Source organism: Rhinolophus sinicus, linkage group LG04, assembly GCF_036562045.2.
Source record: "Rhinolophus sinicus isolate RSC01 linkage group LG04, ASM3656204v1, whole genome shotgun sequence".
Lineage (NCBI taxonomy): Eukaryota > Metazoa > Chordata > Mammalia > Chiroptera > Rhinolophidae > Rhinolophus > Rhinolophus sinicus.
Window position 1 is genome coordinate 72,543,815 of NC_133754.1, and position 27,986 is coordinate 72,571,800.

At 39.1% G+C, this 27,986-nt stretch overlaps 1 protein-coding gene across 1 annotated transcript in view; it reads right to left on the minus strand.

The window, feature by feature from the left end:
- ASAH1 (N-acylsphingosine amidohydrolase 1) overlaps positions 1–22,118 on the minus strand; it is a 30,992-nt gene extending 8,874 nt beyond the window's left edge. Inside the window, exons 1-5 of the mRNA XM_019738009.2 lie at positions 21,769–22,118; positions 10,215–10,261; positions 6,341–6,431; positions 5,771–5,857; positions 3,548–3,626 (exon numbers count right to left, since the gene is read on the minus strand). Coding sequence (XP_019593568.2) covers positions 3,548–3,626; positions 5,771–5,857; positions 6,341–6,431; positions 10,215–10,261; positions 21,769–21,963 — 499 coding nt within the window. The 5' untranslated portion in view covers positions 21,964–22,118. The remainder of the gene's footprint in view (positions 1–3,547; positions 3,627–5,770; positions 5,858–6,340; positions 6,432–10,214; positions 10,262–21,768) is intronic.
- Positions 22,119–27,986: the final 5,868 nt, after the last annotated feature.

Sequence of the window (27,986 nt, forward strand, 5' to 3'; positions counted from 1 at the left end):
TACATCAAGGGCACCACTGCAATTTACCGAGGGAAGGATAGTCTTCCTAATAAATGGTGTTCAGTCAACTGGATATTCCATATGGAAGAAAACTGAAACTTGACCCCTAACTCATACCATACACAAAAGTTAACTCAAGATAGATTATAGGACTATATGTAAAAAGTAAACATAAGACATCTAAAAGAAAAGATAGAAGACTATTTTCATGACCTGAAGTATGCAAAGATTTTTTTTATGATGCCAATTTTAAATAGTTTTATTTAAGACATCACATTTTATACTTCACAATACAGTGCGTATAAAGTACATCGTTATTCCTTTCCCTGTGCATTTATTCCATATTCAAGTATCAAGAATGCTGTTATTTACTATACAGCAGCTCAACTTTAAAATGGCTATGGAATTTGCTACAAAGTTGTGTGGAACGATGCTAAATCTAAGCTCAAGGTTGGCTTATTCAACCTCTTCCATCCACGGTGGGCCCAGAAGAGGCACCACCAGAAGGAGGGTCTCCACCACCAGGGAAGCCCTCAGGGATGTCTCCTGACATGCTTCCTGCACTCTGGTACAGCTTAGTAATGATGGAGTTGCAGACATTTTCCAGCTCTTTCTGCTGGTGTTCAAATTCTTCCTTCTCTGCAGTATGATTCTTATCAAGCCAGTTGATGATTTCATTGCACTTGTCAAGAATCTTCTGTTTGTCCTCATCATCGACCTTGACTTGGAGTTTTTCATCTTCAACAATTGCTTTCATGTTGAATGTATAGGATACAAGTAAATTCTCGGAAGACACCTTGTCCCTCTGCTTCTCATCTTCAGCTTTGCACTTCTCAGCTTTCTCGACCGTGTACTCCATCGCTTCCTCGCTCAGACACCCCTGTCACCAGTGATGGTAATCTTGTTCTCTTTTCCTGTATTCTTATCCACAGCAGAGACACTGAGGATGCCACTGCCATCAATATGAAAAGTGACTTCAATCTGAGGAATACCACGAGGTGCCTGTGACTTCAAACTTGCCAAGCTGGTTGCTATCCTTAGTCATGCCCGCTCACCTTCATAAACCCGAATCAGCACATCAGGCTGATGGTCAAAGCAGGTGGTGAAGGTCTGTGTCTGCTTGGTAGGGACGGTAGCATTGCACCTTATGATAACAGTCCTGACTCCACCAGCAGTTTCAATGCCAAGGGAAAGAGGAGGGACATCCAACAGTAGCAAATCTTGGACACTTTCAGATCTGTCTCCAGATAGGATGGCTGCCAGGACAGCTGCACCATAAACAACAGCCTCATCAGGGTTGATGCTCTTATTCAACTGTTTTCCTTTGAAGAAGTCCTGTAGGAGTTTCTGAATCTTGGGGATACGGGTAGAACCACCCACCAGGACAATATCATGGATCTGGGACTTGTCGAGCGTGGCATCCCCAAAGGGCTTTCTCTGTAGGGTCCAGGGTGCCACGGAAAGGTCAACACTCAGTTCTTTAAATCAGGCACGAGTGATCGAGGTATAGAAGTCGATTCCTTCATAGAGTCAATCAATCTCAATACTGGCCTGGGTGCTGGAAAACAGAGTACACTTAGCACATTCCCAAGCAGTCCGGAGGCGACGGACAGCACTCTTGTTCTCACTGATGTCCTTCTTATGCCTACACTTGAACTCTGCAATAAAATGGTGGACTATTCAGTGGTCAACGTCTTCTCCACCTAAGTGGGTGTCCCCAACTGTAGATTTGACCTCAAAGATTCCATCTTCGATTGTGAGAATTGACACATGAAAAGTGCAAACCTCCCAAATCAAAGATCAGCACATTTGTTTCAGCTCCAACCTAAGCCATAAGCAACAGCAGCAGCAGTTGGCTCATTGATGATTCTAAGTACACTGAGAACAGCAATGGTTCCAGCATCTTTGGGAGCCTGACCTGAGTCATTGAAGTAAGCAGGTCCTGTGACGACAGCGTTGGGCACAGTCTTCCCAAGGTAGGGTTCTGTGATTTCCTTCATCTTTGTCACAACCACAGATGACACTTCTAGTGGATAGAAATTTTTTGTCTCTGCCTTGTATTCTACTTGGACCTTGGGCCTGCCAGCATCATTCGCCACCATGAAGGGCCAGTGCTTCATATCAGATTAAACAGCATCATCAAATCTATGTCCAACAAGGCAACAAAAATCGTGTTGGTGAGGTTCACTGCAACTTGATTCTTTGCGGCACCACCGTTCAGTATCAGTAAAGGTGACATAACTTGGGGTGGTTCCGTTTCCCTGATCACCGGCAATTACTTCCACTTTTCCATGCTGGAAGACACCCACACAAGAGTCTTGTCATCGACAAGATCAATGACTACTACAGGTCCTTTAGACATGGTTGCACAGCGTTCTGGAACTTTCATTCTCGCTCCCGTTCTGTGAATGGCCCCAGGGAAGGCCAGGTGGGGTTGAGAGAGCCTGTACCCAAAGATTTCTTAAATGGACACAATAAGTATTACCCATAAAAAATGAGAAATTGGACTTCATTAAAATTTAGAATTTCTGCTCATCAAAAGACACCAATAAGAGAATAAAAAAGCAAGCTACAGACTGGGCGAAGATACTTGGAATACATATATCTGACAAAGGGCTTTTAGTCAGAATATATGAAGAATTCCTTCAAACTAAGAAAAAATGGGCATAAGATTTTAACAAGCACAAGGAAGGAAGGAAAAGGTCAAACTGTTCCAATGCATTAGTCATCAGGTAAATAAAAATTAAACAATAATGGGGTCCTATAAAAACTCAACAAAATGGCTCAAATAAAAAAAGACTATCAAGTGGAAAAGTACCAAGTGGAGAAAACTAAAACTATTATAATTTGCTATCAGTGGATACAATGACTTTGGAAAACTGGGTGGAAGAATCTCCAAGGCTAACTACCCTATATGCAGCTACCCTGTAACCCAGTATATATCCAAGAGAAATGAGTGCATTATACTCATCAGAATGTTCACAACTGCTTTATTCTTAATGTCCAAAATGTGGAAACAACCCAATATCCTATTCTTACCATAGCATACTACTGTGTTTCCCCGAAAATAAGACCAGGTCTTATATTAATTTTTGCTCCAAAAGACACATTAGGGTTTATGTTCAGGGGATGTCATCCTGAAAAATCATGCTAGGGCTTACTTTCCAGTTAGGTCTTATTTTCGGGGAAACACGGTACCTTAATGATAAGTGCAAGAAATCAGACACAATAGTTCATACTATTCGGTTCTATTTATAAGCAGTTCAAGAGGCAAAACTAATATATGATGAAGTCAGAATAGTTGTCACCTGGGGACTCAATATTGTCTGTGAAGGGGCATGTTGGAGCATTCTAGATAGCTGCAATTTTCTGTATCTTGATCTGAGTTTGTGATTACGGTCAGTATGCATTTTTAAAACCCTATTGATACTTCAGCTCTGTGCTGTATACTTCAGATCTGTGCAGTTTACTGTATGTATACAACACCTCAATAGAAACATTTTAAGTGGTTTAATCAATTTTTTAAAAGCTGAAAAATGAACTTTACCTAAAGGTATGCCGGTAATATCTGAAATCCCCTTCATTTCCTCCTCATAAGGGCCAGGAAAGTGTTCAAGTAGACCAGGCTGAAAACCAAATAAATTAACAATCAGTCCACCTAAAAGGTTGCTTTGAGATTTGGTTCTTTTACATATAATTTATTCTACATACTGCTGCCATAACAGGTGATCTGTTATTTTTAAAGATACTTTTACATCATGTAATTCTTAAAGATCTATGCAATACTCACTGTAACTCTTGCTTTTGTATCCCTAAGCTCATTTGTTCTCAGGTGATTCTCAGATTGTTTGTATTTCACCCTATTCTCCAGAGAGATAGGGAACTGGAATAATTCCACTTGGATGACCTTGTATGACCCACAACACAGGACCATCACAACTAGCACTCCTTCGCTGTACTCAAACTCACCCGTTAGCCACTGGCACTACTCCCTCATTACTATTTCCTTCCCACACATCAAAATATACGTATTCCAGTCACTAATGAAACCTTTGGTCACGGTTAACAGCTGACCTTGGGCTAAGATGCATTACTGCATTCTGTTAGCAAACAAGGACACACGGGCAAATTCAACTTTTATCATACTGGATATCATACTTTTATCCTCAACTGTAACTATGCACTAACAATGAAATCAAGATTTAAGCTCACAGCCTCTTGCTAAGATAATTACTTAAAATGTCCAAGTCTCATTTTTCACCAGGTTGCTATCTGTGTGTAATGTGACCTAACTAAGCACATTATGTGATTCGCTAGGAATTCAAAGGACTGTACAAGTGGGATAGTACCTTCAACTTAAAAACAAAAATGACTTATTGAACATTTATTAACCATTTATTACATCCAGGCGCTGTGCATAACACACAGTATGTCACTGAATCCTCAAAACCATCATAGATAATATATTAGGAAATTCTCCCTGATGAGAAAGCTGAAGTTTCATAGGTTAGGAAACTTGTCAAACGACACAGCTAGTATGTGACTGATCCGACCTTAAAACCCAATGTTTAAAGGCTACACAAAACCCCCCACGTTGTCTGATTACAAAGGCTTTGCACCCCTTGCATGCGGTTCTCCCTGCTGACATGCATGGGGGGGCCTGGAGCATGTGGAGATGGGGGACTCTGCTGCTGCTGCTCCTGCCAACATGTATTTGGGGGGAGTCTGGTTAGTCTGACCATAAAGCAGAGCCTTACTCAAAGGCCCAGGGAGCAGAAACCTGAGGAGGAGCAGGTTTGGTGGTTGGCAGGTGCAAGTATCGTAGGAATGATATGCCCAGAGCATCCAGCCTGGAGAACAATAATTCTCAACTAGGGGTGGTTTTCTCCCCAGGGGAGATTTGGTGACATCTAGAGACATTTTTGGTTAACACAAATGAAGGGGTGACACTGGCGTCCAGTGGGTAGAAGCCAGAGATGTTGCTAAGCATCCTACAATGCACAGACAGCCCCCACAACAAAATAGTATCCAATCCCAAACTTCAGTAGTGCTGAGATTAAAACACCTGCCCTGGGACCTGGTGTCCTCCCCAGTCCTTTGCACCCTGCAGGCCAGTGAGGGCCTCAGAGTCAAGACTGGAAAAGGGTGATGAGGATCTCTCAGGGGGTTCTAGGGGCCGGGCCCTAGATTTTTCCATGGGTTCCACCTAAATGAAAAAAAAGGGCTGAGAAATGGAGTCTTCCTGCATGAGCAGGAAGAAAATGAAATGGTTTGGTAAATGCATAACCACAAGGAATACACAAGGCAAGTGAGTTTCAATGGTCACAGCTACAAAAAGACTCCATGAAATATAGGGCTGGCTGAGAAAAATCTTTAGATACTAAGTCCTGAGATACTAAGGCAAAGTACTTAAGAAAAAACCCTAATTTTCAATAGTGAACTTGCAAACTCAAGTATATATAAGAGGAAGAAAATGCTGTACTACCAGATGAAATATGTGTATTTTGCCCATTGCTCTGTAAAATTGTCCATACTTTTAAAAAACATTACAGAGCAGTTAATTGCCAAAATATGCCATGCTATTTTATGTCCCGTTACTCTAATATTACCAAGTCCCAGAATTTTAAATCCCTCTGAAGTTTTGCGAGCAGTCTAGAATAAATATAAACATGTCCAAACTCCTTAGAAGAGGTATCAGTATCACAGCCTTTTCTGAACTGTGTGTATGTGTGTGTGTTTAAAATTTATTATGGGAAATAATAGTCCTTACCAACTTTTGATCCACTATCTGCATAATTTTTCCACTTGGAACAAATGCATTTGCTATATCCTTCATGGAATTCACGATCACCTTGAGCTGAAAAGTCAATCAATTAATCAATTAATTAATAAGAAACATAAAGAAGTGTTAAGATTAATATTAGTATCATGAAAACAGATATACATCTTTAAATACATCTTTAACACGATTAACTAGTTAGATGAAGGTACATGATACAGAGAGAAAGAAACAAAGTCAAAGGCTAGCGAAAGAGCAAACTACAGAGGAATGACATCTTTTCATCTATTATCATTTATTGTAAATGACAGAAAAGTATCCAAAGTCCATTCTTAAAATACTTGGTGTGTAATTTCATGAAATGTACATTTATAAATGCAATTATATTCAGTAATGTCAGAAATAGGAAATTTAAGAATCATAGCGGGGTGGCCGGTTAGCTCAGTTGGTTGGAGCATGGTGCTGATAACACCAAGGTTGCTGGTTCGATCCCTGCATGGGCCACTGTGAGCTGCGCCCTCCTTTAAAAAAAAACACACACACAAAAGAATCATAGCATACCGCTGGTGCCTTTTCAGTGATCAATTCTTGCCATCTCTTGTAGGGCGGTAAATCAAGATTTATGGTGTACCACGGAACTGGACCCCTGTAGCTGTAATGAGAGGTGTATCATCTTGCAATGTTACAAGCATTTTTCTGATGGAGGTGAGATCATTATATCCATCTGGATATGTTATAGACATATTCTTAATAACAATACAGAAGTTAGTACTCAAATCAAAATTCCAAAAGCTCATTTTCTGGTGCTTCTGTGCTATGCTGTATATATAATCATAAGAAGTTTCAGAAATCTTAGAAGAGAATTATACATTCTGCGAGGTTAGTGTAAACTGGTGATATGAGAAAGAATAAGTTTTGGCTCTCAAGTATAACCTGAATATCACCACTAGGAAATACCTGCCTTTTTTTCCCCCTCCTATTCTCTAAGCTTGGGGACTTCTTTAATTGGTTTCCCAGTCAGAATTCCCTCTTAGACAGTCCAACACTATTGCCAAATCATTGTCTCTAGTGTTGGCTTCAGTAAGGTCACCTTTAAGAGCCCAAAATGACAGCATGTATTAGCTTCCCATGGCTGGTTTCAAGAACCTTCACTAGTCACTCAGCCATCTTACCGTTCCTACTATCCTTCCTCTCTTCTCATTCTTCTGTAGTATGTCCAAGCCAAAGCACTGTTTGATCATACCCATTTCCTAACTCCCTACTCATCAACTTACATGCAGCCATTTCTGCTAGGAGGAGACAGCAACACCCACGCCCTTCTCTTATCAGCGGACCTGGGCCTTATTTCTGGTAGATGAACTTTACAACATTTCTGTCACTATGGAAACATTATCTTCTGGCACTTGTTACTAAACTAAAATAGCCTCTAAGGGTGTGCCATTCAGTGACTTAACAGCTTAAAACTATTCCTGAAAATAGGCAGCATTTGCTCCATTACTGCTGTGCTCCAGAGAAGCATAAGGTGTATGTATTCTGATGTATGGGACGACGTTACCAGGCTGTTAAATTAAAATATTATCCAGACTTACATCTACAGCAGAGACAGGTTAGTTCCTAAAAGTCATGAGTTGTGGTCCTATTTATATATCTATTGTCATGAATAATTATTTGATTCTCTAAATAATGCCACTGAGCTTGGGTCCTGGGTGTATGTATAAAGTTTTATGAAACTGTTAACCAGCAGCCACTTGGGTTATGATTCAGACTGAAAAGGAAAACACACTTAATTTTGGAAATATACATTTAAACAAAATCACAATGAATGAATTTTTTTTTCCTTCTCAAAGCATTTTCAAAATGCCAGTTCCCTAGTAGCTGATATCTATATTAAATACTACAGTACTTAACTCCTAGAAAAAACTTTACATAAAGACAAATTCAGTTTCTGACCGATCATAATTTAACATGTAAAATTCTGTCCCACGATTCAGTAATGATTTTCAGTAGCAGGTGCTACTGACCGCCTCCCCTCCCCGCCAGTGTGCATTTGCATTTGTGTCTAACAGCAATAATAAATGAGTGGCCTCTTGAAGCTGTGCACATAGGTGGCTCTGTCATATGACATGTGCTCTACCTGAACTCCAATCAGCCGCTCCTCCCCTCATAACAATCAATACAACCCAAACCAGGGCCCTAGATCTGCCCTAAATTCCTGATTCTTTTTCAGTGCACAGCCTCAGTAGGCTCAAGGACACCAAAAAAGAAATAGAAAGGAAATGAACTCATTAGAGCAGAGGATTAAATTAAGTAAGGATGGGGAGACCCAAGAAACCTCTCTATAATAAAGCCTCCACTAATCAGAATTCTTTGAAAGAACTGTTAATCTGATTAACAAAATTATCTTAATAACTAACCCTCAGCCATGATCCCATACTTCACATTAAACATTTTTATAAAATATCTCAGTATTGAACATCTGCACCTCAATTTCCTAGACAAATACACAGTATCTACCTTATGAGGGCAGTGAGGATTACTGAGTGAAATATGCAAACACTACTTAGCAGGACTGGTATTCAATCAATAGTAATTTCTATAGAATATTTTCCTACTTTACAATAAACACTTAACATGACATTGTTTTTGAGACTTAGCATCTGCTGTGCCCAGCTCATAATCAACATTAAGCACTGACTGGACCCACTTGGCTCCCCAGGGGGTTTGGAAACTAATCCAAGTGACACACACACCTATACAAATAACAGAGCAGATGCTGAGCACCAGTGAGCAGTAGAAAAGAAATGCTAATGGGATACAGATGGGTTCAGGGGTGCTCTGGTGCCAGTCCCTTGACCGCCAGCACTGAAGTGACTGGTCAAGCTGGATAAACAGGTGTTTCTTTCCTGCCTCATGGTTGCCCAGGCATACCTCCAGAATCTACACACTTGATTAAAAAGGATGACCTGAAAGGTACAGGAGGATTGGTTGTCAATCAAAGGTATATGAACACCACACTTTTCTTCCACATCTCGAGATCCATGTGTAGTTCAGAGAAGAGAAGGATCAGAGCGGAGTTGAGGAGTTCTGGGTTGGGAACCGACTAGCGAGGTAGGAAGGAGTCCAGCAGAAATACCATTTTTTACATACCATTATATGAAAAATACTTATATAATGTAGATGTATCAGAAAAATGTGTTTATTTGTATATGTGTGTGTATATACACTTGTATGTACACACACACATTCGGCAATTTGGAACCAGTTAAAAGAAAGTAGGGAAGATTTGCTGGGCAATCAATTCATAAGACACATAAAATGCACATAAAAGAGAGTAGGAAAAAAGCCTAAACGTGGAAGGTACTCATTAAATATTCCATGAATTGGGCAGTGAGACCAGCCAAGAGATTCACACAATCAACAAGGCACTAGAGACTAATATGGTGCCAGTGGTGACAGAAAGGACCTCGAGAGAGCAAGCCATTAGAGAGAAGGCTGGAAAGTGCGCGGGCTTTAGAATAACACAGACATCGATTTCTTCAAAATCACTTCCTGCCAAATATTTGCCTCTTTCTTTAGAAAGGTAAGTAAATCAAAAGAATTCAATTTATTCTAGTTTTACTGTATCTGGAACAGAGGCTGTCCAGGACACATAATTTAGGCAAGTGCAGTACAAAATATGTAATTGGAGCACTACAAAAACCAAATGTCATCTTGATATCACTGGTTAGAATTGCACTCTGCCTTCCCCTACCCCCAACAGGCTACTATGAGCGGGAGGGAAGAGCAGGGCCAAAAAGATTACCCTTCCTTATACCTTTTCCTTCTTTCTACATCCTGGTACCCTCTGGGCTGGTGGGCTATTCTTAAGTCTTTCTCACAGAGCTATGTAGCCACAAAGGATTTGAAAAGGTCATATACATACACCTAGACTAAAACTATTAAATGTTAAATACACTAAAACATGATATTGGCCCTTCTCTTATGTTTTCCAATCCTGCTTTTCCCGATAGCTTTGATTATCATGCCAGGGTTTATTTCTTGAATGTTTCACATATAAGACCCTGGACTTTTTTATTTCAACCTAATCTGGTAGTTGATACTCAGCCACCACAGAAAAACACAGGTCAGCTCTGCATTTGTCAGGATGAGTACAGTGCTTACTGGTAGAAGAATTTAGTGGAGAATAGAAATCTTCTTTTCTTTTCTATTTTGACAGGCTAGAAATAGACATTTTAAACATGGGGTACTTTCATATTTGTCCAGGGTCTTAGTCAAATGCATAATACACAAACCTGAGGGAGAAAAATTTTTGTCTTTCTTAGGATACAGGGCATGACAAGTTTTTACTCACTATCGTTATTTTTATGAGATCATTACATAGGAAAAAATCTCCCCAAAGGTTAAACTGAGTTTTGATCATTTGATGGTTACTCACGTTGGTCCAGAAGGAGGGTAGGTTGATTTTCTGCAGTCCTCCGTCCACTAAAAAACAAAGAAAACGTAAAATTTCAGAAAATAACAAACTGAATAGGCAATTTTCAGAAACAGTTAAAGTTTGTGACGACAAAATCAAGTAATGATTTGCCCTTTTAGACCATTTCAATACCTCTTAAAAGTTTTCTCCTCCCACAAAAATTTCTAAAATCTCAAACTTAAGTGCATTTTCAATCTCAATTCAATTTGCACTAGTTCCTGGTGTTGTAATTAGGCTTCTCTACTGCAAATATATTGAGTGAAGAGGACATGTAGGAAAGCAGATGGAAAATGTTTGTGTTAAATAGGTTGATTTGTCATTAAATTACTTGATAGGATGTGACGTCCCTTGAATTTATGAGCTAACTCTCTTGCAATAGAGATGTGTATCCCAAACCAGATTTTCAGGGCACACTATCCAGTGCTCTTCATAATCTGGCCATAATTTACCATCCCTGCCACTCCCCCTATTATGTATAACCACACACAAACATATCCTATGATCTCTCATCCTTGCATGCCTACGCATGTTCTGTTCCCACTGCCTAGAATGCCCATTCTCTACATGGTGAACTCTAGGCTTTAATTTCTAAGATCCAGTTCAAATGCTGCCTTTTTTTGTGACGTCTTCATCTACTTACCATATGAAAATAGTCATCTCCTCCTCTATACACCCACAGCATTTGTACACATCTCCATTACCATATTTATGACATTGCATTATAATTATTTGTTTGTGTCTCTCTGCACTACCAAACTCTGTGCTCCTTGAGGTAAGGATGGCCCCCAACATTGAGGCCACTGCTGAGGCAATGGATGAACCAGACAGCAAATTTGTGTGACAATGGAGCTCTTACATCTTGTTTTAACTTTTAATAGCATGGGAAGTGTATAAAGTAGCTTGACATTACATGTGACACAAACACTAATTGTCAAAATAACTTTCTACAGTATAAATTTCTCACATAAGTGTTGTTTTGCCTTGTAATTTTAGGTTGGTTTTATTAAGTAATAGTATCAAGTATCAAATTGTCAATCATTAGAATTTAAATTATATACTGTGTAAATCATTACAATATAAAGTATTACATATTAAATATTAATTTGACAATTCAGTATCAACTTAGCAAAAGCTAATTTCCAAAGCCACTCAATGTTCAATAATAGTGGTTGAGGGTGGTTCTTCTTGTTTAGAAAAATTTCAGTCTCAGCCCTGGGCTCAAAAATCACAGTAAACCTTTAGTGCTGCTAACCTATCTAACTGCTGTGTGGGAGGGGATTCAGCATCTATTGCTTACAAAAATTCACAGCAATGATGATGGTTAAGTCTATGAGAGCAAAAGAAGTTCACTGTTGACATTACTAGTTCAATAACACATGACAGACTCAAGTATTTTCCATAAAATACCTGCAATCGATACTATAATAATAAGCTTTAAACATCGTGCATTTTCCCAAGTTCTGTACATTTGTCCAACTAAGCCTTTTTTTTGCTCCACATATATATCTCTATATGTGTAACAACTGTCAGTTGCACATCATAGCAGAGTCTACTTTAGGTCTTACTAAATGACTGAATTCTCAACTTCTTTGAAAACATCCTTGCCTGTAGTTGCTTCATACAGATTATTCATAGAGACTAATTCTTTACTCTTAAACTTGGTGTTGATGCTCTAATAAGTATCAATAACTGATCAGTAACTTCAAAAGCCAAGAAAAACAGCTGGGAATCGTTTGCCTTGTTCTTTAGTTGATATTAATATTGGCGCCAATGTCCTGGGCAACTGTTCTCATCTACAGGCTAATAGTGTAGACAAATGTTCTCAGGACACATTTCTTCTGCTGCTGCAATCAAATTCAATTTTAAGTCATCACTGGAAAGTGGCTTTCCCCCCTTTGCTAACCAATGAGCTCCTTGGAGACTTACTTTGGTTGCAGCCTCATTTTACTTTTTTAAAATTTGTAGATAAATTCTGCTGTGATGAGACACTCTGCTTTACATTTTCTTCTTTTTCTGATCACTTTTTTCCTATGATTTGGGAATATTGTGATGGGGATCTATGATAGGCATCTTGTAATGTCACATTTATTGTCTTCTTTTACCACAATTCTAGTGTCACTGCATAATAAACAATGCTTTGCCATCTAAATCAGTAACAAGATAATCCATACTTCACTTTGCCTCATGAGAACATTTTCACATTTTGATATGATAGGTTTGCACCAGTAATTTTTTTTAAAGAGTAAAGTAACACAGTATATTGATACATGTGGCACTTAAAATGTTGTTATCTGAAGTGCCCGAGCAGCAGTGAAAAGCCGTGAGTGCACCGTATACAGGCTCTCTTGAAACAACTCAAAGATGGTGGTCCTAAAGTAGCCACAAACAATAAGCAAATGGACAAGTGTGGCTGTGTTCCAACACAAATCTCTTTATGGGCACTGACGTGTGAATTTCATATACTTTTTACATGGCACAAAATATTAATCTTCTTTTGATTCCCCCCCCTAACTTTTTAGAAATGTGAAAACCATTTTAGCTCACAGGACTGACAAAAACAGGTGCAGACTGGATCTGGCCTGCTGGCTGCAGTTTCCAAACACTGCTCTAGAGTACCAACACCCATACAAGCGGCCTTTGGTCTTGCTAGACTATTTATTCAGTTTCTTCAGAAGAAAACCCTTTGAGGTAATGAAACCCTTTCAGAGGAAAACCCAGAGAGAGAGAGAAAGAGAGGAGGAGAGAGACTGTGTGTTTAGTTTTTTGCCCAGCAATAATGCCATACACAGTTCTGTATGCAGAGGTCAGGATGGGGGCGATTTTCTGTTTATTGGCCCCTCATTTAATTCTCTTTTCATCCTCATGTATTATTCTTACTTTCCAAAATAACTGCTACTGTGAGCCAGAGCACAGAATGTAAGAACAAAAGAAAAAAAATCAGAAACTATGGGGTAAACTGTAGTCATTAGAAAAGTATGGTCCCAACTAGAGAACAGTCTCAACTAGAACAGGAATTCAGTAGGTTTCAAGAAGAATAGATGTCAAAAATGTTGAGAAAATAAGTCAGAAGCTGAAAAATATACAAGATATAGTGATGGTGGCATAGGTTTGGTTTCTTCTATTGAGATAAAAAGAAAAGAAAGCAATTAGAAACTCCAAGGGAAAAAAATCTGTATAGAAAACGCATGATATAAATATAAAGCAAACTAAAATGTGGCACGAATATGAGTATTTGATAGAGAATATATTTGAATATTCATTCAGTGCCATTAGTTTTGGCTTTAGACTTATAGAAAAGGAAATGTAATCATAGTACACTGAGCAATGACCTCTATTTACAAATCTACTTCTTTAAACACTGTTTACTGTTTTTATCTTTTAAAAGGAGACATACAGACGAAACATGAGCAACTTGATTATAGTTATAATTATGTTATTAATGTTTACTAAGCAATAGTAAAATATATAGAATGGAAGAAGAAAATGGAGAGAAAGGTAGAGGGATCAAGGATGTCTACTTTCACTGCTTCAATATTGTGCTGAAGTATCTAGCCAGGGCAATTAGTCAGGAAAATTAAACAAAAAGCATCCAAATTGGAAAAGAAGTAAAACTGTCTCTCTCATTTTCAGATGACATAATCTCATATAGAAAATCCTAAGGAATCCACTAAAAACTTTTAAAAACGAATAAATGAGTTCAGCAAGGTTGAAGGATACAAGATCAATGTACAAAAATCAATTATATTTCTATACAGTCGCAATAAGCAAACTGAAAATGAAATTAAGAAAACAATTTCACTTATAATAGCATCAAAAGAATAAAATATGCATGAATAAATTTAACTGAAGATGTGCAACACTTGTACACTGAAAACTACAAAACACTGAAGAAAAAAATTAAAGACCTAAATAAATGGAAAGACATAAACATTCATACATCGGAAGACTTAATACTGTTAAGATGGCAGTACTCTCTAAACTGAACTACAAATTCGATGCAATACCTAACAAAATACTAGCTGGTTCTCTTGCAGAAATAGACAAATGACCCTAAAATTCATATGTAAATTCAAGGAACCCAGAACAGCCAAAACAATCTTGAAAAAGAATAGCAGATTTGGAAGACTAACACTTCCTGATTTTAAAACTTACTATCAAAGCTACAATAATTAAGACAGAGCAGTATAAGCATAAAGGTAGACATAAATCAATGAAATACAAATGAGGGTCCAGAAATGAACCCTCACATTTATGCCAATTACATATCATATATTTGATGAGACTTGTATTTAGAATATATAAAAATCGTACAACTCAATTAAAAAATAGGCAAAGGATCTGGAGAGACATTTCTCCAAAGATGTTAAGCTAATAAGTACATGAAAAGCAGCAACTAGAAACATCATTTGCCAGGAGAGAAATGCAAATCAAAACCACAATGAGATACCACTTCACGCCCACCAGGATGGCAATAACAATAATAAAACAAGTGCTGGCGTGAATGTAGAGAAATTGCAATCCTCATACGCTGCTAGCGGGAATGTGAAATAGCACAGCTGCTTTGGAAAACAGTCTGGCAGTTCCTCAAACAGTTAAATATAGTTATCATGTGACCCAGCAATTCCATCCCTAGGTATAAGCCTAAGAGATATGAAAACATATTTGCACACAAAAAATTGTGCACAAAAATTCGTAACAGCATTACTCACAACAGCCAAAATTGGAAACAACCAAAATTTCCATTAACTGATGAATGGATGAATAAATTGTGATGTAGCCATACAATGGAATATTAGTCATAAAAAGGAATGAAGTACTAAAACATACTACAATGTGGATGAACCTTGAAAACATCATGCTAAGTGAAAGAAGCCAGTCACAAAGGACCAGGGACTGACTGTAAAATCCCCTTTATCTAAAATGTCCAGTATAGGCAAATCTATAGAGACAGAAAGAATATTAGTGGTTACCTAGGGCTGAGGGGTAGGTTTCAGGATAAGGGCTTTTTGGGTGGTGATGAAAATGTTCTCCAATTTATTGTAGTGATGGTGGTGTAACTCTATAAATATTCTGAAGCCACTAAATATGTAATTTTAGTGGGTGAATTGTATATGAATTATATTTCAATAAAATTGTTAAAAAAAAAAAAGAAAAATTTCAATAAAATTGTTAAAAAAAAAAGAAAAAAAGAAAAATTCAGCACAAACACATTATGAGTAGCAACATTAATAAAGATACCCAGGGGATGACAGTATAATAAAAACTTTCAGCACCCAATATGACATGGGCAACCATTAATCAAACCAGACTGAGCTGCCAACAACTAGAGTTAGATTCTGGTTAAATATCACCCGAGTACAAACAGTGAAAAATGTTTGTTTCTAGAGAAGGAGGATGGAGTAGAAGGAATGAAGCAGGAGAATGTTGGTTTTCATCACAAGCCAGTCTATATTATTTCATTTTCTTTAACTATTACACTTTGCTACAAATTTTAAAATATTAAAATTTAAAGTCACATGACTTCATTTACATTATGTGGAAGATTTTCAGACAGTGATTTTCTGACATTTTTTAAATGTGTTTTTAACTGCCATTATCTAAAATTATTTGTAAGTAACAACATATAACTGCAATGGAGGCAACATACTCTAAATTAACTAGTCCTTGTTTAGTAAAGTTGGAAATGGACACCAAAAAGAAGTGTACCTAAGAAAGTCTTAATTTACAACTACTGATTTTCCAAACCCATAATTTAATAAGAGCCATTATTAACTTTAGAAATTCAACTTTTACTTCATTCTAACTTATTCACCGTAAGATTCTTCTAAATATCAGAACTTTTGGTTTGTTTTGGATTTGATACACAAAAATCCAAATGCCCTTTTTCCAAATTTCAAGTGAGGAATAGAGTGAAGAAATAAAATGGCGTCACTATTGTCAAACTAATGAGTTACTACAATCAAGTAGGTTCAGGCATGAAGAAACAATTCTGTTCTTGTTTTAACCAGCCTGGGGACTTAAATTTTCGAATTTTCCAGTTGTGTCAATGCTTGGATATACATCAAACCTCCAGAAAACCCCTCTGATTACCCCCCTGAATGGCTAAGGAAAGAATATATATGTATTCAGATCACCAGTCATCTAGAAGATCACCATCTCAGACCAATTCAGAGGCTAAAAATACAGGCTGATTCTTCTCAAGAATATACTTTTTACTATAAGAACTTTCAGTTTTTCTTTCTTCTTTGGAACACTGGGTATTGCCTAGAGTTTACGGTTTACAAACCCTAAGATTTTTAAATAAATCTTTATCATTTATTTCTAGCTCAAGCCTCCAGACCCTTTTTCACTTCATTTGACACAAGTTATCAGGAACTTTAGGGTCATGTTATGGATGCAAAGCCCAGCTCCATTAGTGATTAGAGGGTTACACAGCGGATGACAGACCCAGTTTCTAGAGCTCCAGTTCCAGCTTTCCCTGCTCTCTCTCAGCTTCCCACAGAGATAACAATAAAACTACTGCCTCAGCTGAATTCCTAACAAGAATCTGTACTTCCTTCAGGGCTTTTGATGATTACTAGAATCTATTTATTTTTTACAAGACAACTGTGAGGAAAGTTGAAAGTGCTCTGTCATGTCTTAGGAGAGAATGCAACATGCCCCAGAGGTAAGAACGCAACCTAGCTGTCACACATGTAGGAGTCTAAGGTCCACAAGACATTTTACTATGATAACACCGGCAGCAATATATAAACATGAATTATATAGACATGATATCTACTGATATCTGGCTGTAAGAGCGAAAAGTAAAGAAGTCATTTTAAACAGGTTAGATTTGGGGCTAGAGTGGAGACAGCTACATCCTCATCTAAAAGGGAGACTCCTATAAGGAAAAACAGCATGAAAATCTATGTATAGACTTGAAATAATTACAATAAGCTCATTTGTTATTTAAAATTTCTTACTGTCTCCAAATTTAACTGCACCTGGTTTTAATTTAATAATAGATAACCTTATCAAGATAAGTAAACATTTAAATAGATAAGAGGTAAAGATTATAAATAGATGACAGGATAGGAATATTATGTAGTGTGCTTGGTATACTGTGCTACTCCACCGCGGGAATAAACAGAACCAACTTAGGATCTCAATTACTCTTTCTCACATGGTCTCTCTCATTTTTGCTTCCTATGGCCAGAGGAAGTGGTGAAAAATCTCTGTAAAACATTTTGTAAACAGTTTCTGGGTCAGTGAATTCTCTAGTTATTCTGGTTATTTGATAGGAACTTGAACCTCTTTGAAGTTAATCAGTCTTTATGTCTTCCCCACTCATTAAGAAAAAGTAATTATAGAGCTACTGGACATACTATATTTAGTAAAGTAATATATAAAGTGAAAATTCTTTCATTCATGACGTGAATGCTACACACCTAAAAGAAATGACATAACTCACACAGCTCCTTAAATATGAGGCCTGCAGAATTAGTGAGAACCTCAATGAAGAGACTACGAGAAGTTCAGAAAACCCTGTGTGCTTGTCATATTCACACACTACGAAAAAAGCAATGATAGATCATTTAAAGAAATCACATAGCACACACTAGTGTTTATACCATCAGAAAAGAAGCTGAACAATTCTAACAATTTTAATTCAATCCTTTAATTCAACAACTATTTTAGAAATAATATTTTTCTTAAAATGTTCTCTATGTATAACAGAGTAGATACACACCTACTGAATACTAAGAAAGGGCATGTTTCTTGTAAATATAACAAATTCAATTCAGCATGCAAAGTTTTTCATTTGTTTGCTGACCTTTGATGGGGTGGCACCCTATTAAACTAGGAATATTTAGGTAAAAGGAATGTGAATAAACCTTACATGAGGGCAGGGACCTTTCTACACTGTTCATCGACCCATTCCCAGCATCTGGAACGGAGTCTCACACACAGTAGGCATGCAAAATGTGTTGACTTAGTGAACAGATTATACTTGTGTGTTCCTTCCTTTGGAGAACTAGGGAAAAGCAGATGCACTATAATAAAAGTGGGCAGGCCAGATCGGGTTTATGTGATTTTGGGAAACTTTGTGGAAATCATTGCTAAAAGCTGATTTAGTAGCAAATATTAGCAATGCTACTACTCATATGAGAAGATGATATATAAACATAAGTTCAATTCAGCAATTAATTACTGAGCCATTACGTTTCATTTTCACATTTTAGAAATCTGCTCAGATTTATTTCTGAGATCAGTCATCTCTTCCGCTCTGATTCCTTTCCTTCTGATCACTCCTCAGCCTACTGCAATCTATTATCTGCCCCCAACACTGCTCTGGCCAAGGTGACGAAGGCCCTCCAGCTGCCAAGCACAACTGACACTTGACATCTCAATGGCATTCAACATAAGTAACCTGTCCTACTCTCTCTGAGCTTCCGCAATACTCACTCTCCCATTCTGGCTGCAGCTTTGTCAGTTCTCTACCCGACTGACACATTCATGTGTGGGTCCCTTGGCCTTTGCCTCGGCCTCTTGTTTTGTTCTCTTCCTATATCCTCTATCTGATCAATGTTCACCTGCTGCAATGGCTTCAAATAATATGCCTAAGACTCCAAATATCTTTCTTCTCAGCTCCAGTCCCAAAGGCCTGCTGGATATCTCGATGCCACCTGAAATTCAACATAACCAGAATGAAAATGCTCTTCAATCTTCCACCCCCAAACTCTTCCCTCCACGTAGTCCCTGGTAGTGATGCCACCATTCGCCCAGCTGAGCACCTCAGAAAGGTGCCTATCTCTCATCCTCATGCAATCCTTCGCTCTGCTCATTCTACCTAGTTTTCTCTAGAACCATCCACTATTCTCCTTCTCCACTGGCATCACCGTCCTGGGAGTCACCCTGTTTTCTCCCCTGGATTACTGTCCTTACATCCACGCTTGCTCCCTTCCAATCCAAAGTGATCTTTTCAAAGTGAAAAATTTATCTTGTCACATCTTGTTTAAAACCATCCAATGGCTTCCCAGTGTTTTCAGGACAGACTTCAAAATCCTTAACAAGATCTACAGCGCCCTGGATGACACCATCTCCAGGTGTCCTCCAAACTTTTCTTGCACCACTCTCATAACCACCATCTCTTAATAGGTTTTTTTTTTTAATAGAATCAATAGTAAAGAATGACTCAGGAAGATCTTAAAATATGCCATATTCTGAAAAGCCTCAAAAACAAAATAAAACAAAACCCACAGACATTCCATATCAAATGACTTTTGTTTGTAATTTAAAGCCAGGCCTCATTATTCATTTATTGGAAGTAGTTTTGAAATATCTTTTGTTACTGTGTGGTTACAAACAATTTATCATATTAAATGATTCAAAGTGAAAAACTGCTTATTCTTGTCAGAGATTGAGATCACTAAATTTCTGTGAGGAATCAACAATCCTTTCAGCCAATGGCTCCCAGAATTTTCCAGATCAGTAAAAAAATTAAGAGGGGCCCAGCACCGGGGAGTCCAAATTTTTATTCTCCCAAGTGGAAATGTTAAAACAACACAAAAACCCACACAGATAAAAGAAAGAACACTTTAACAACAAAAATTGGAAGGCCATAAAATCAAAATAAAAGCTAACATTCTAACTTAATAATTTTAATTTTATGCCCTCATTTTTCTCATTTCATTAAAGACTTGTGAAAGCAATTTCCCAAACTGACACCACCAGTAGCTGGACTACATTTCGACAACCACTGTTCTAGATAAGAACTATTAAATTCATGGAGACTGTTAATTCTTCTTGTTCTAAAAACATCCTTTAAAATACTTTTGCTTGAAAAAAGTAAAGCAGTGAGAAAAAAGAAAATGTATCCCCTGACATCTGAAACTCCTCTGAGGTTTTCAACTAGACCTCAATATTATCACAAGTTGGTCTGACATTCACAGCCAGGCCATTTCTGCTCTCCTGTTGGATATAACCAATCTCACAGAATACCTACCTCAGTTAAGCTTACTCTGAGACTAGATAAAATTAGACAAGGCAAGGCCACTCATGATTCTGTCTAAACACAGACAAAACAGGGGTACTGTGCAACCCACAAAATATCAAACATCCCCTTCTCTTGATAAATGAATGACTGTTTCTTCTTTCCCCAATCATAGAATTGTGCCTTTAAAAATTTTTTTTTTTTTTTAAGAATTGTGCCATTTTCTAAAAGCATTCAACCTAGAGCAAACCCTCGATTCCTTAGACCTACCTCCAAATCGCACAACCAAAATCCTAATCATGACATGGGTTTTTCCTAATGCCCTTTATCAAGAGACCCCACAGTTAGCCATAGTGTGCACTCTCCCTCACGCAGAGCAATAATTGTTCAATTACAAGTGTGTTTCCTGGTGGATTTGGCTGAAGGGCACTGATTTGTATCAAAAAGTATTCCCTACCCACACTAAAGCAAACTAATTTTATTTGTCCTTATGCTCTTCCAATCCTTGTCTACATGTACATACTGTGCAGTTTTGTTATTAAAATCAACTGTGCAAACTATTTTGTATTGTATCAACTTGTAATGCATACTAATCCACCATTTTATTCTTAAAGCAGTTCTCCTTAGAGAAATAAAAGAATAGGAGAACGCACACCTTGCTCCCACAGTTGTCAATATTCTGCTTAAGCTATTCAAGATCATTCCGATCAAGTCTGAGATCAGAAACGGACAAGTTCCTCTTTTTCCGATCAGTTGGCAAAGACAAATGTAGTCTTGTTACTTGTAAAGAAGAGAATTATGAAAGAGCACCAGACTGGGCGTCAAGAGGCTTGAGTTTAGAAATGCTTCAGTAAACAAAAGTGTGACCGCTGGCTAGACATCTTCTCAGTCTACTCCCTCTTCTGTAAAATAAGGAGTCAGGCTGGTCCCTCACTACCTCTTGCAGTTATCAAGTCTGTGTTTCTGGGACTTCCTTGTGGGGAAAGAGCCACAGGACACGCGTTCACATGGGGAAAGAGCCATGGGACAGGCGTTCACATGACTCGGGGTGAAGGCCACAGCAACCACATGGGGCCTGTCTGGGCTGCTCCCACTGCTTTGCCTGGGGACGCCTCAGCGTTTCCCAGGGCCCTCGGATCCTTAGCTGCAACCTCAGCACCTCGACACCAGGCAGAGAATGCCAAAGTCATCAAGCAGTCGCTGGAGTTATGTACACCAGTCGAGTGGAACTTTTTCTCTCAACAGTTCCGGATGCACGAGGCTGGAACTGGTAGAACAAGAGTGATCCCCTAAATTTGGGGGTGTAAATCACAACCACGATTATGCAGAGATTAGGATTTCCTAAAAGGTTTTCTTGTTACTGATGTACTGAGTCAGTCCGGGGTGGGGTTCACCCACACTCCTGCGCAGGTAACCACAGACCCGGAGCAGGTGTTCCCCACTCCACGCCGACCCCCGCCCGCCATGCCTGCACCTGTGCCCTCCCTCCCCCCGTCCCCGGCGCGCCCCTCTCAGCGCCCTCGGATCGAGCTCACCCACCGGCGGCACGTGCTGCGCAGTGGCACAGGAGACCGCCACGGTCAGGAGGACGAAGTTTAAGAGACTCCGGCCCAGCATCGTTCCAGCCGCCAACGCCGCAGCAAGTCGCTTGCAGGGACCACGAGAGGAGCCTCCTGAGCTCAGAGCAGACCGCGCCCCCCGCCACCGCGTGACCGGCGACCAGGACCGCACCATGCGAGGTGGGGATGTGAGCAGAGCGTGGAGGAGACGGGGCGAGAAGGTGAGGGCAGGGCTTTTCTGTGTCGCGGAAAGGGAACAAGGAGCCTTCCCGGATGGAGGCGAGGTCTGCAGGAGGAACCTGCAGGATGGGAGTCAGCGCTCGCGTTAGGACCGTGCTGTTGGACAGATACCCCCCTCCCCGCCGGCAATGGTTGGGCCGAGCCAAAGTCCCGCCCTCGCGGGTGCCGTGGAGGAACTTCTCTCCCCGGTCTTGCCCTGCCGAACTTTGCACAACCCTGCGCAGCCCCCGGAATCCTGAAGGTGGGGGCCTCCTCACGTTCCGGCCGCCGCTGACACGAAGGCGGGAGATCCCGCTCCTCTCCGGGCCTAGTGCCTTCTGTGCAGCGTCACCAGACCGCCCAGGACGGTCTGCGCTCAAGCCACTCGGTGCCGAATGTCCACGAAACGGACCCAACTTAAGAGTCTCACAACGCGCGCCCAAAACGCGACCCCTACCCATCTTAGTCCTCCGAGGATACCATGCCAGAAGTGGGTGAGGTTATTAGTGTCAGGGCCAAGAGGGGGGATAACCTAACCCCCACGACTACCCCAGGCCGAGAATTACCCACTTAGGCTTTCACTGCAGAGCTGACAAATCACAGAATTGAGGCTTCGGTTACTTACGCTTAGACACAGGTGGAATGACCAGGCAGAACTGCCACCCTTCCTCACTGTGTTTTCACCTACTGAAGGGCTTTAGGTTATCAGAGTTGAGCAAACCCTGGGAGAAGGGTAGCTTCAGCTGCAAAACAAGTACATTTACAGATGCATTTGCTTGACATTCGTGCCTTCTATGGAAGCTCTCGCTGGTAGGATGAGTTATTTTAAAGTCCAGCAGGAAATCATACTCTCTGGGTTCCATTGTCTGATTGAGTCTCTTTGACATTCCAAATGTTTTTGTAAAACCGTGAATACTGGCACCAACATTTAATATATTTATTTTTTCGTGTGTGTGTGTGTGTGTGTGTGAAATTGCAATTTTACTCATTTATATTGATTGCTTAGAAAAATAATCTTGGAGATTAGGAAATGAGAATTTGATGTTTAGGGGTTTCTTTTCTAAACTTTTTTTTTGGTAGATGACAGCATTCCTTTTTGAGGAGGAGGAAGTTTGACTTTTGAAACATGTCATATGATTAAAGTGGTTCCTACTTAAACAGTAAGCAAGCAGATCATAGAAATATTCATTATTTCAAAATATATTTACTGTCGGCCTACTATGTGTCAAGCATTTCTCCAGACACTGAGGATAAGCAGAGATAAAAAAAGACAGCATTCTTCCCTCAGGAGATTTACAGTCTAGATGAGAAATGGACAGCAAACATCATTCATAAAATTCATATAAGATGTTAGAAGGCAGTAGATGTTATAGAGAAAAAGCAGAGTAAGGGAGATCAAGAGTGGGAGAGTCACCATGTTAAATATGACGGATAGGATAGGCATTGTTGAGAAAGTGACCTTTGAGCAGAGGTCTGAAGGAGGTGAAGGAGGTAATCTTGTGGATGCCTAAGGAAGAGTTTTCCAGACAGGGAGCAGCTGGTGCAAAGGCTTAACTGTGAGAACATGCCTGGCATGTTAGGCTAAAGCAAGGAAGTCAATGTGGGTGGAGCAGAAGGAAGAGGAGAAAAGAAGTAGATGAAATCGAAGAGGTAAGATGGGGAGGGCAGATTATATTGGCCATTGGAGCCATTATAAAGAACTGGCTTCATTCAGGGCAAATATGTAATGTGTAAATAGGTCAAATTATCTTGGACCTTAAAATAACTGTCAGAGTAGAGGATTCCCATCTTTTAGTACATAAAATAGCTATTTGATTTGAAGGTCATTTACCTCAAATACTACTGAGGGCACTTTAAACATGTCACTACACATTTTTTCCTCTATGAAAGGGTATTAAGTGGTAGCCAGGTTGTTGTGGCAAACTCAGATCCTTTATGCAGAAAACTTGTGTCAATTGGCATAATATTCTTAGGCACAATTTTCTTATAATTTTGCATTTAACTTTCAAAGGTCTTTTATATACTGTTGATTCTATTTTCAGGCAAATTAAACGTTTAAATATACTACCCTAAAATTATACCATTATATGCATTTTTTTCTTAAACATGCCTTTTTTAAAAACTACTCCATTTTTTAATACTAGAAATGTACAGAAAGCCAAGGTAAGACATGTGGCCATAGGAAATTTTGCCATGGTTTGCGGCATAACTGACATGTTAATGGAAAATGGTATTTAAATGTACAAACGAATGACTGTGTTGGCGGGAAGGGTGGTTCAAATACTACCTCCACAGCAAACATCAAGTATAAGACTTGGATAACCTGTTTATAAGAGTCAGCATTAGTAATCAAATTGTTTATCAGAATAGCTGAAGTTCTTGGCAAGCTGTGGACCTTTTCTAATCTACCTAACATTCCTAGGTTCCTGAGGTGGAGACTTGATTTAAAATCATTGCAATCAAATCACCCCACCCTAAATGAAATCTACCACACATAACACCACATTATCCAGAACAGGTATGACTTGATTTATAAAACCGGATATTCAAAAATTTGTTCAAGAAGATCAAGAAATACAGAGATGGTATTTCAGTTCTAAAAACAAACATTTACAAGAGTATTTGCCAATGAGTTGTTTAATTTTAAAAAAGCCTTAGTATTTCTAAAATATAATCTGAGTTTCAGAAATAGATTTTTGCCCATCTTTTTAGGAGAATAAAAGTTGTAAAAAATGGAAAATCAGAGGTCACACAAAATTGTTACATGATTCTCTTTCTCCAGTAGATTTATCACACTAAGAGTACGTGCTTTATATTTTACCCTTCTGTAGAAAAATATGTTAAATCATTACCTTCAGCTCAAGGCATTACACTACACACCTACAAATTTAGTGCTCACATTTAATCCAATTATCTCCGCATCTTATGTGGAAATAAAATAATTATTTTAATTATCTTTCCCTTTTAACTTATCTTTCTGTTTCTTTGTGGAACATTTTTGATGTCTTAATTGAATCTCTGACATATTAGAGTTTGAAGAACCATTTATCCCATTTCCACTGTCTTTGATAAGGCATATGGTTCTGACGTGGAAATTACTTGTCAACTGAGCTCAAATCCAATAATCTCTAAATCTTTTTGTTGTTCTGACTTCATATTTCTGCATTGTTTCACTTTGCATAAACCATTATAGTTACCTATATAATGCTCCAACCAGTTGCTTCTCATATAAGTTTGTGGTAAGTTCATGTATTCTCTGAATAAATTTTGAGCACTTACGCTAGGTGCTGGGCAACTAGTCAACAACTAATCCCTGCCCTCTTGGGGCTTTCAGTCTCATGGTAGAGAATAATGAAGATGGAGGAGAAACTGTAAATCAAATGAATATCTTGAAAACATTCAATACACCTAACTAATTATGCTATATGCTAACCTCTGGTTTAATATTGTGGGTGTTTCACCAACCTCAATTCCACTCCATTATGTGATTTGGATGAGCCATATCCTTATCCTTAGTCTTACCTCTGGAGGTGGGCCCTGGTTGGCCTGACATTTAAGGTTACCCTAGCCCTCTTGCCCCAGTGCTTAACTTCAGTCTTAGTCATTTGGACTCTTGAATCCAATATGCCATGGTTTGAAGCTCAGGGCTTTTGCTGTATGCTTGAGGCACTTGTCTTTTCTCTTCTTGCAGGAAAGAGTAAGCTAGTAGTCCCCATTACTGCTCGCATGCATGCTGTAAACTTGAAGGGATCCACCTAAGGATGAATAGATACTGTGGACAGCACAGAGGAGAGAGATGGAAAGAAACTGGGTCATTTGGACATTGTTAAGCTGCTAGATCAACCGATCGCAGATTCTGTCGAAAAACCAAACTCTTCATTAACGTGAGCCACTACTCTTTACTATTTTCACTAGGTCATGTTGGTTTGCCTGCAAGTTGATTTATTGTACCTGAGAGCATCTTAACAGACGTACACACTAAAATAGGTATTTCTACCTTATCAAGACCAGAGTGGGATTTATTGTAAAGCTATAACACTTAAGTTTTAAGACCTTCCTTGCTTGTACCTCTTCCAAGCTTTCTACCTAATTTTATACTTGTAATTCTTTTCCTTAAAAAGGACCATCCAAATTGTATGAGCTGCAGGCCTCACAAAACCTGGATCTACCATCAGCTATTTTGGGTAGAAAACTTCCACCTTTCTCTCCAATCCCCTCAATTCATGTCTCTTTAGGGGAGGAGTGACTTACCTAATTAGTAAATAGCCGGAAGGGTTACGGCACATGTGTGGCCTTGCCTCTCTGGCTCTCTCATTCAGACCTGCCTGCCCACAGTAGTAAGCTCACTGCCGCAAGCCCTAGATGACAAAAGTGGCAGGGGAAGTAGTTGCCGCCTTTGACCACATCTTCCCAAATTGGCACCTCTCCAATAAATTTTTTAAATGCTATGTTAACATGATGGCTGCAAAGATTCTGAAGAAAGCATCACAAAAGGCTGACTCTGGGAGATGTGGAAAGAAGGTAGTCAAGGAATGGTGCCTTCTGTGAGTATTTGCATCTGCTGCCCTCCAGCCTTACCCTGCCCTCAGTTTATTCCCCTTCATGGTAGAAACTGGCTGTGCCCTTGGGAAGCAGTTTGCATTTGTCAAGTGACTGTATGAATTCATCCCAGAGGAGAAAGAGTTGGGACCCACATCTGGACCTCAGGTCCAAGCTGTTTCCTCTGTTCCATCTTAATCAGCAATCAAGCTGATATTGATACCCATCTGATGACTGTATATATTTCTCAATTGTTTCTCAACTTGGAATGATAAGGAGAAGAATTATCATTCTGAAATGACAACAGACGTTAGCAATAGCAATTATAGTAATAATGTATGTATGAAAAGTACTAAATGACCAACTAAAAGTACCAAGCCGATCACTAGATGTTTATGAAAGATACACATGCCATAAAATACGAATTCCTGCTCTCAAGGAGTTTACAACTGGGAAAGAAAATAGCACTAATAGATATATATCAACTTTTAAAGCTGACCACAATTCACACATACTAGGTTGAACCATATGAAATTGCCATTTTTCTAGGTTAAAAAGTAGTTGACTCTCGGCACTCAATAGCCAACCTAATGTGACCAACATCCAACACAGTCACAGTTATTTGACTTGACTTGGAAGCTGGTGCCACCACACTGTAGATCTCTGTAGACTTCTGGTGGCTCCTGCTTCCCCTCACACTTTGAAGATTTTTCACACCTGGCTCATTATCACTGTTTCTGACATGAGTACTGTCAGCATTCTTGGTGATTGAAATATCCACAAAGACAGTCCTTCCAATATTCCCGTTTCTCGACCTCTTGCAATGTTCTTGGCCTCTGTTTTACCTCTGATACCCAATTCCATGATCGTATCTTACACATCGCATCTTACTTCATTTAGCTTTGGAATACCACCCTTTTTTGATTCTCCTCTTTGTCACTGGCCACCTCTTGAATAGCCTCTGTTGGTTTTTCCTCGTTAGCTGACCTCTCTCTGTAGGTGTGTCCCAGGGCTTAGTCTTCAGATGTCCTTTTTTTTCCCTTTACCTATGCTCACCCCTTATATGATGTTATCCAATCTCATGACTTTAATACCTTTTCTATATTGATGACTCTTAAAGTTATGTCACTAGCTCAGACCTGTCCCTTGAACTCAGACTCTCATGTCTAGCTGTCTTCTCAACGTCATCTACTTTGGATAGCAAATAGGCATCTTAAATTTAGCATGACTAAAAATGAACTCTTTTCTTTCTGTTCCAATCCACACTGTCTCTTTCTCAGTCGTCCCTATCTCAGTAAATGGCAGTTCTATTTTCTAGTTTGCTTACGCCACAGATCTTAGTTACCTTTGACTCTTCTCTTGCTTACCACACACCCAGCACACCGATAATTCCTATCGGCTCTACCTTCAAAATATATTGTTTGCAGAATCCAATCACTT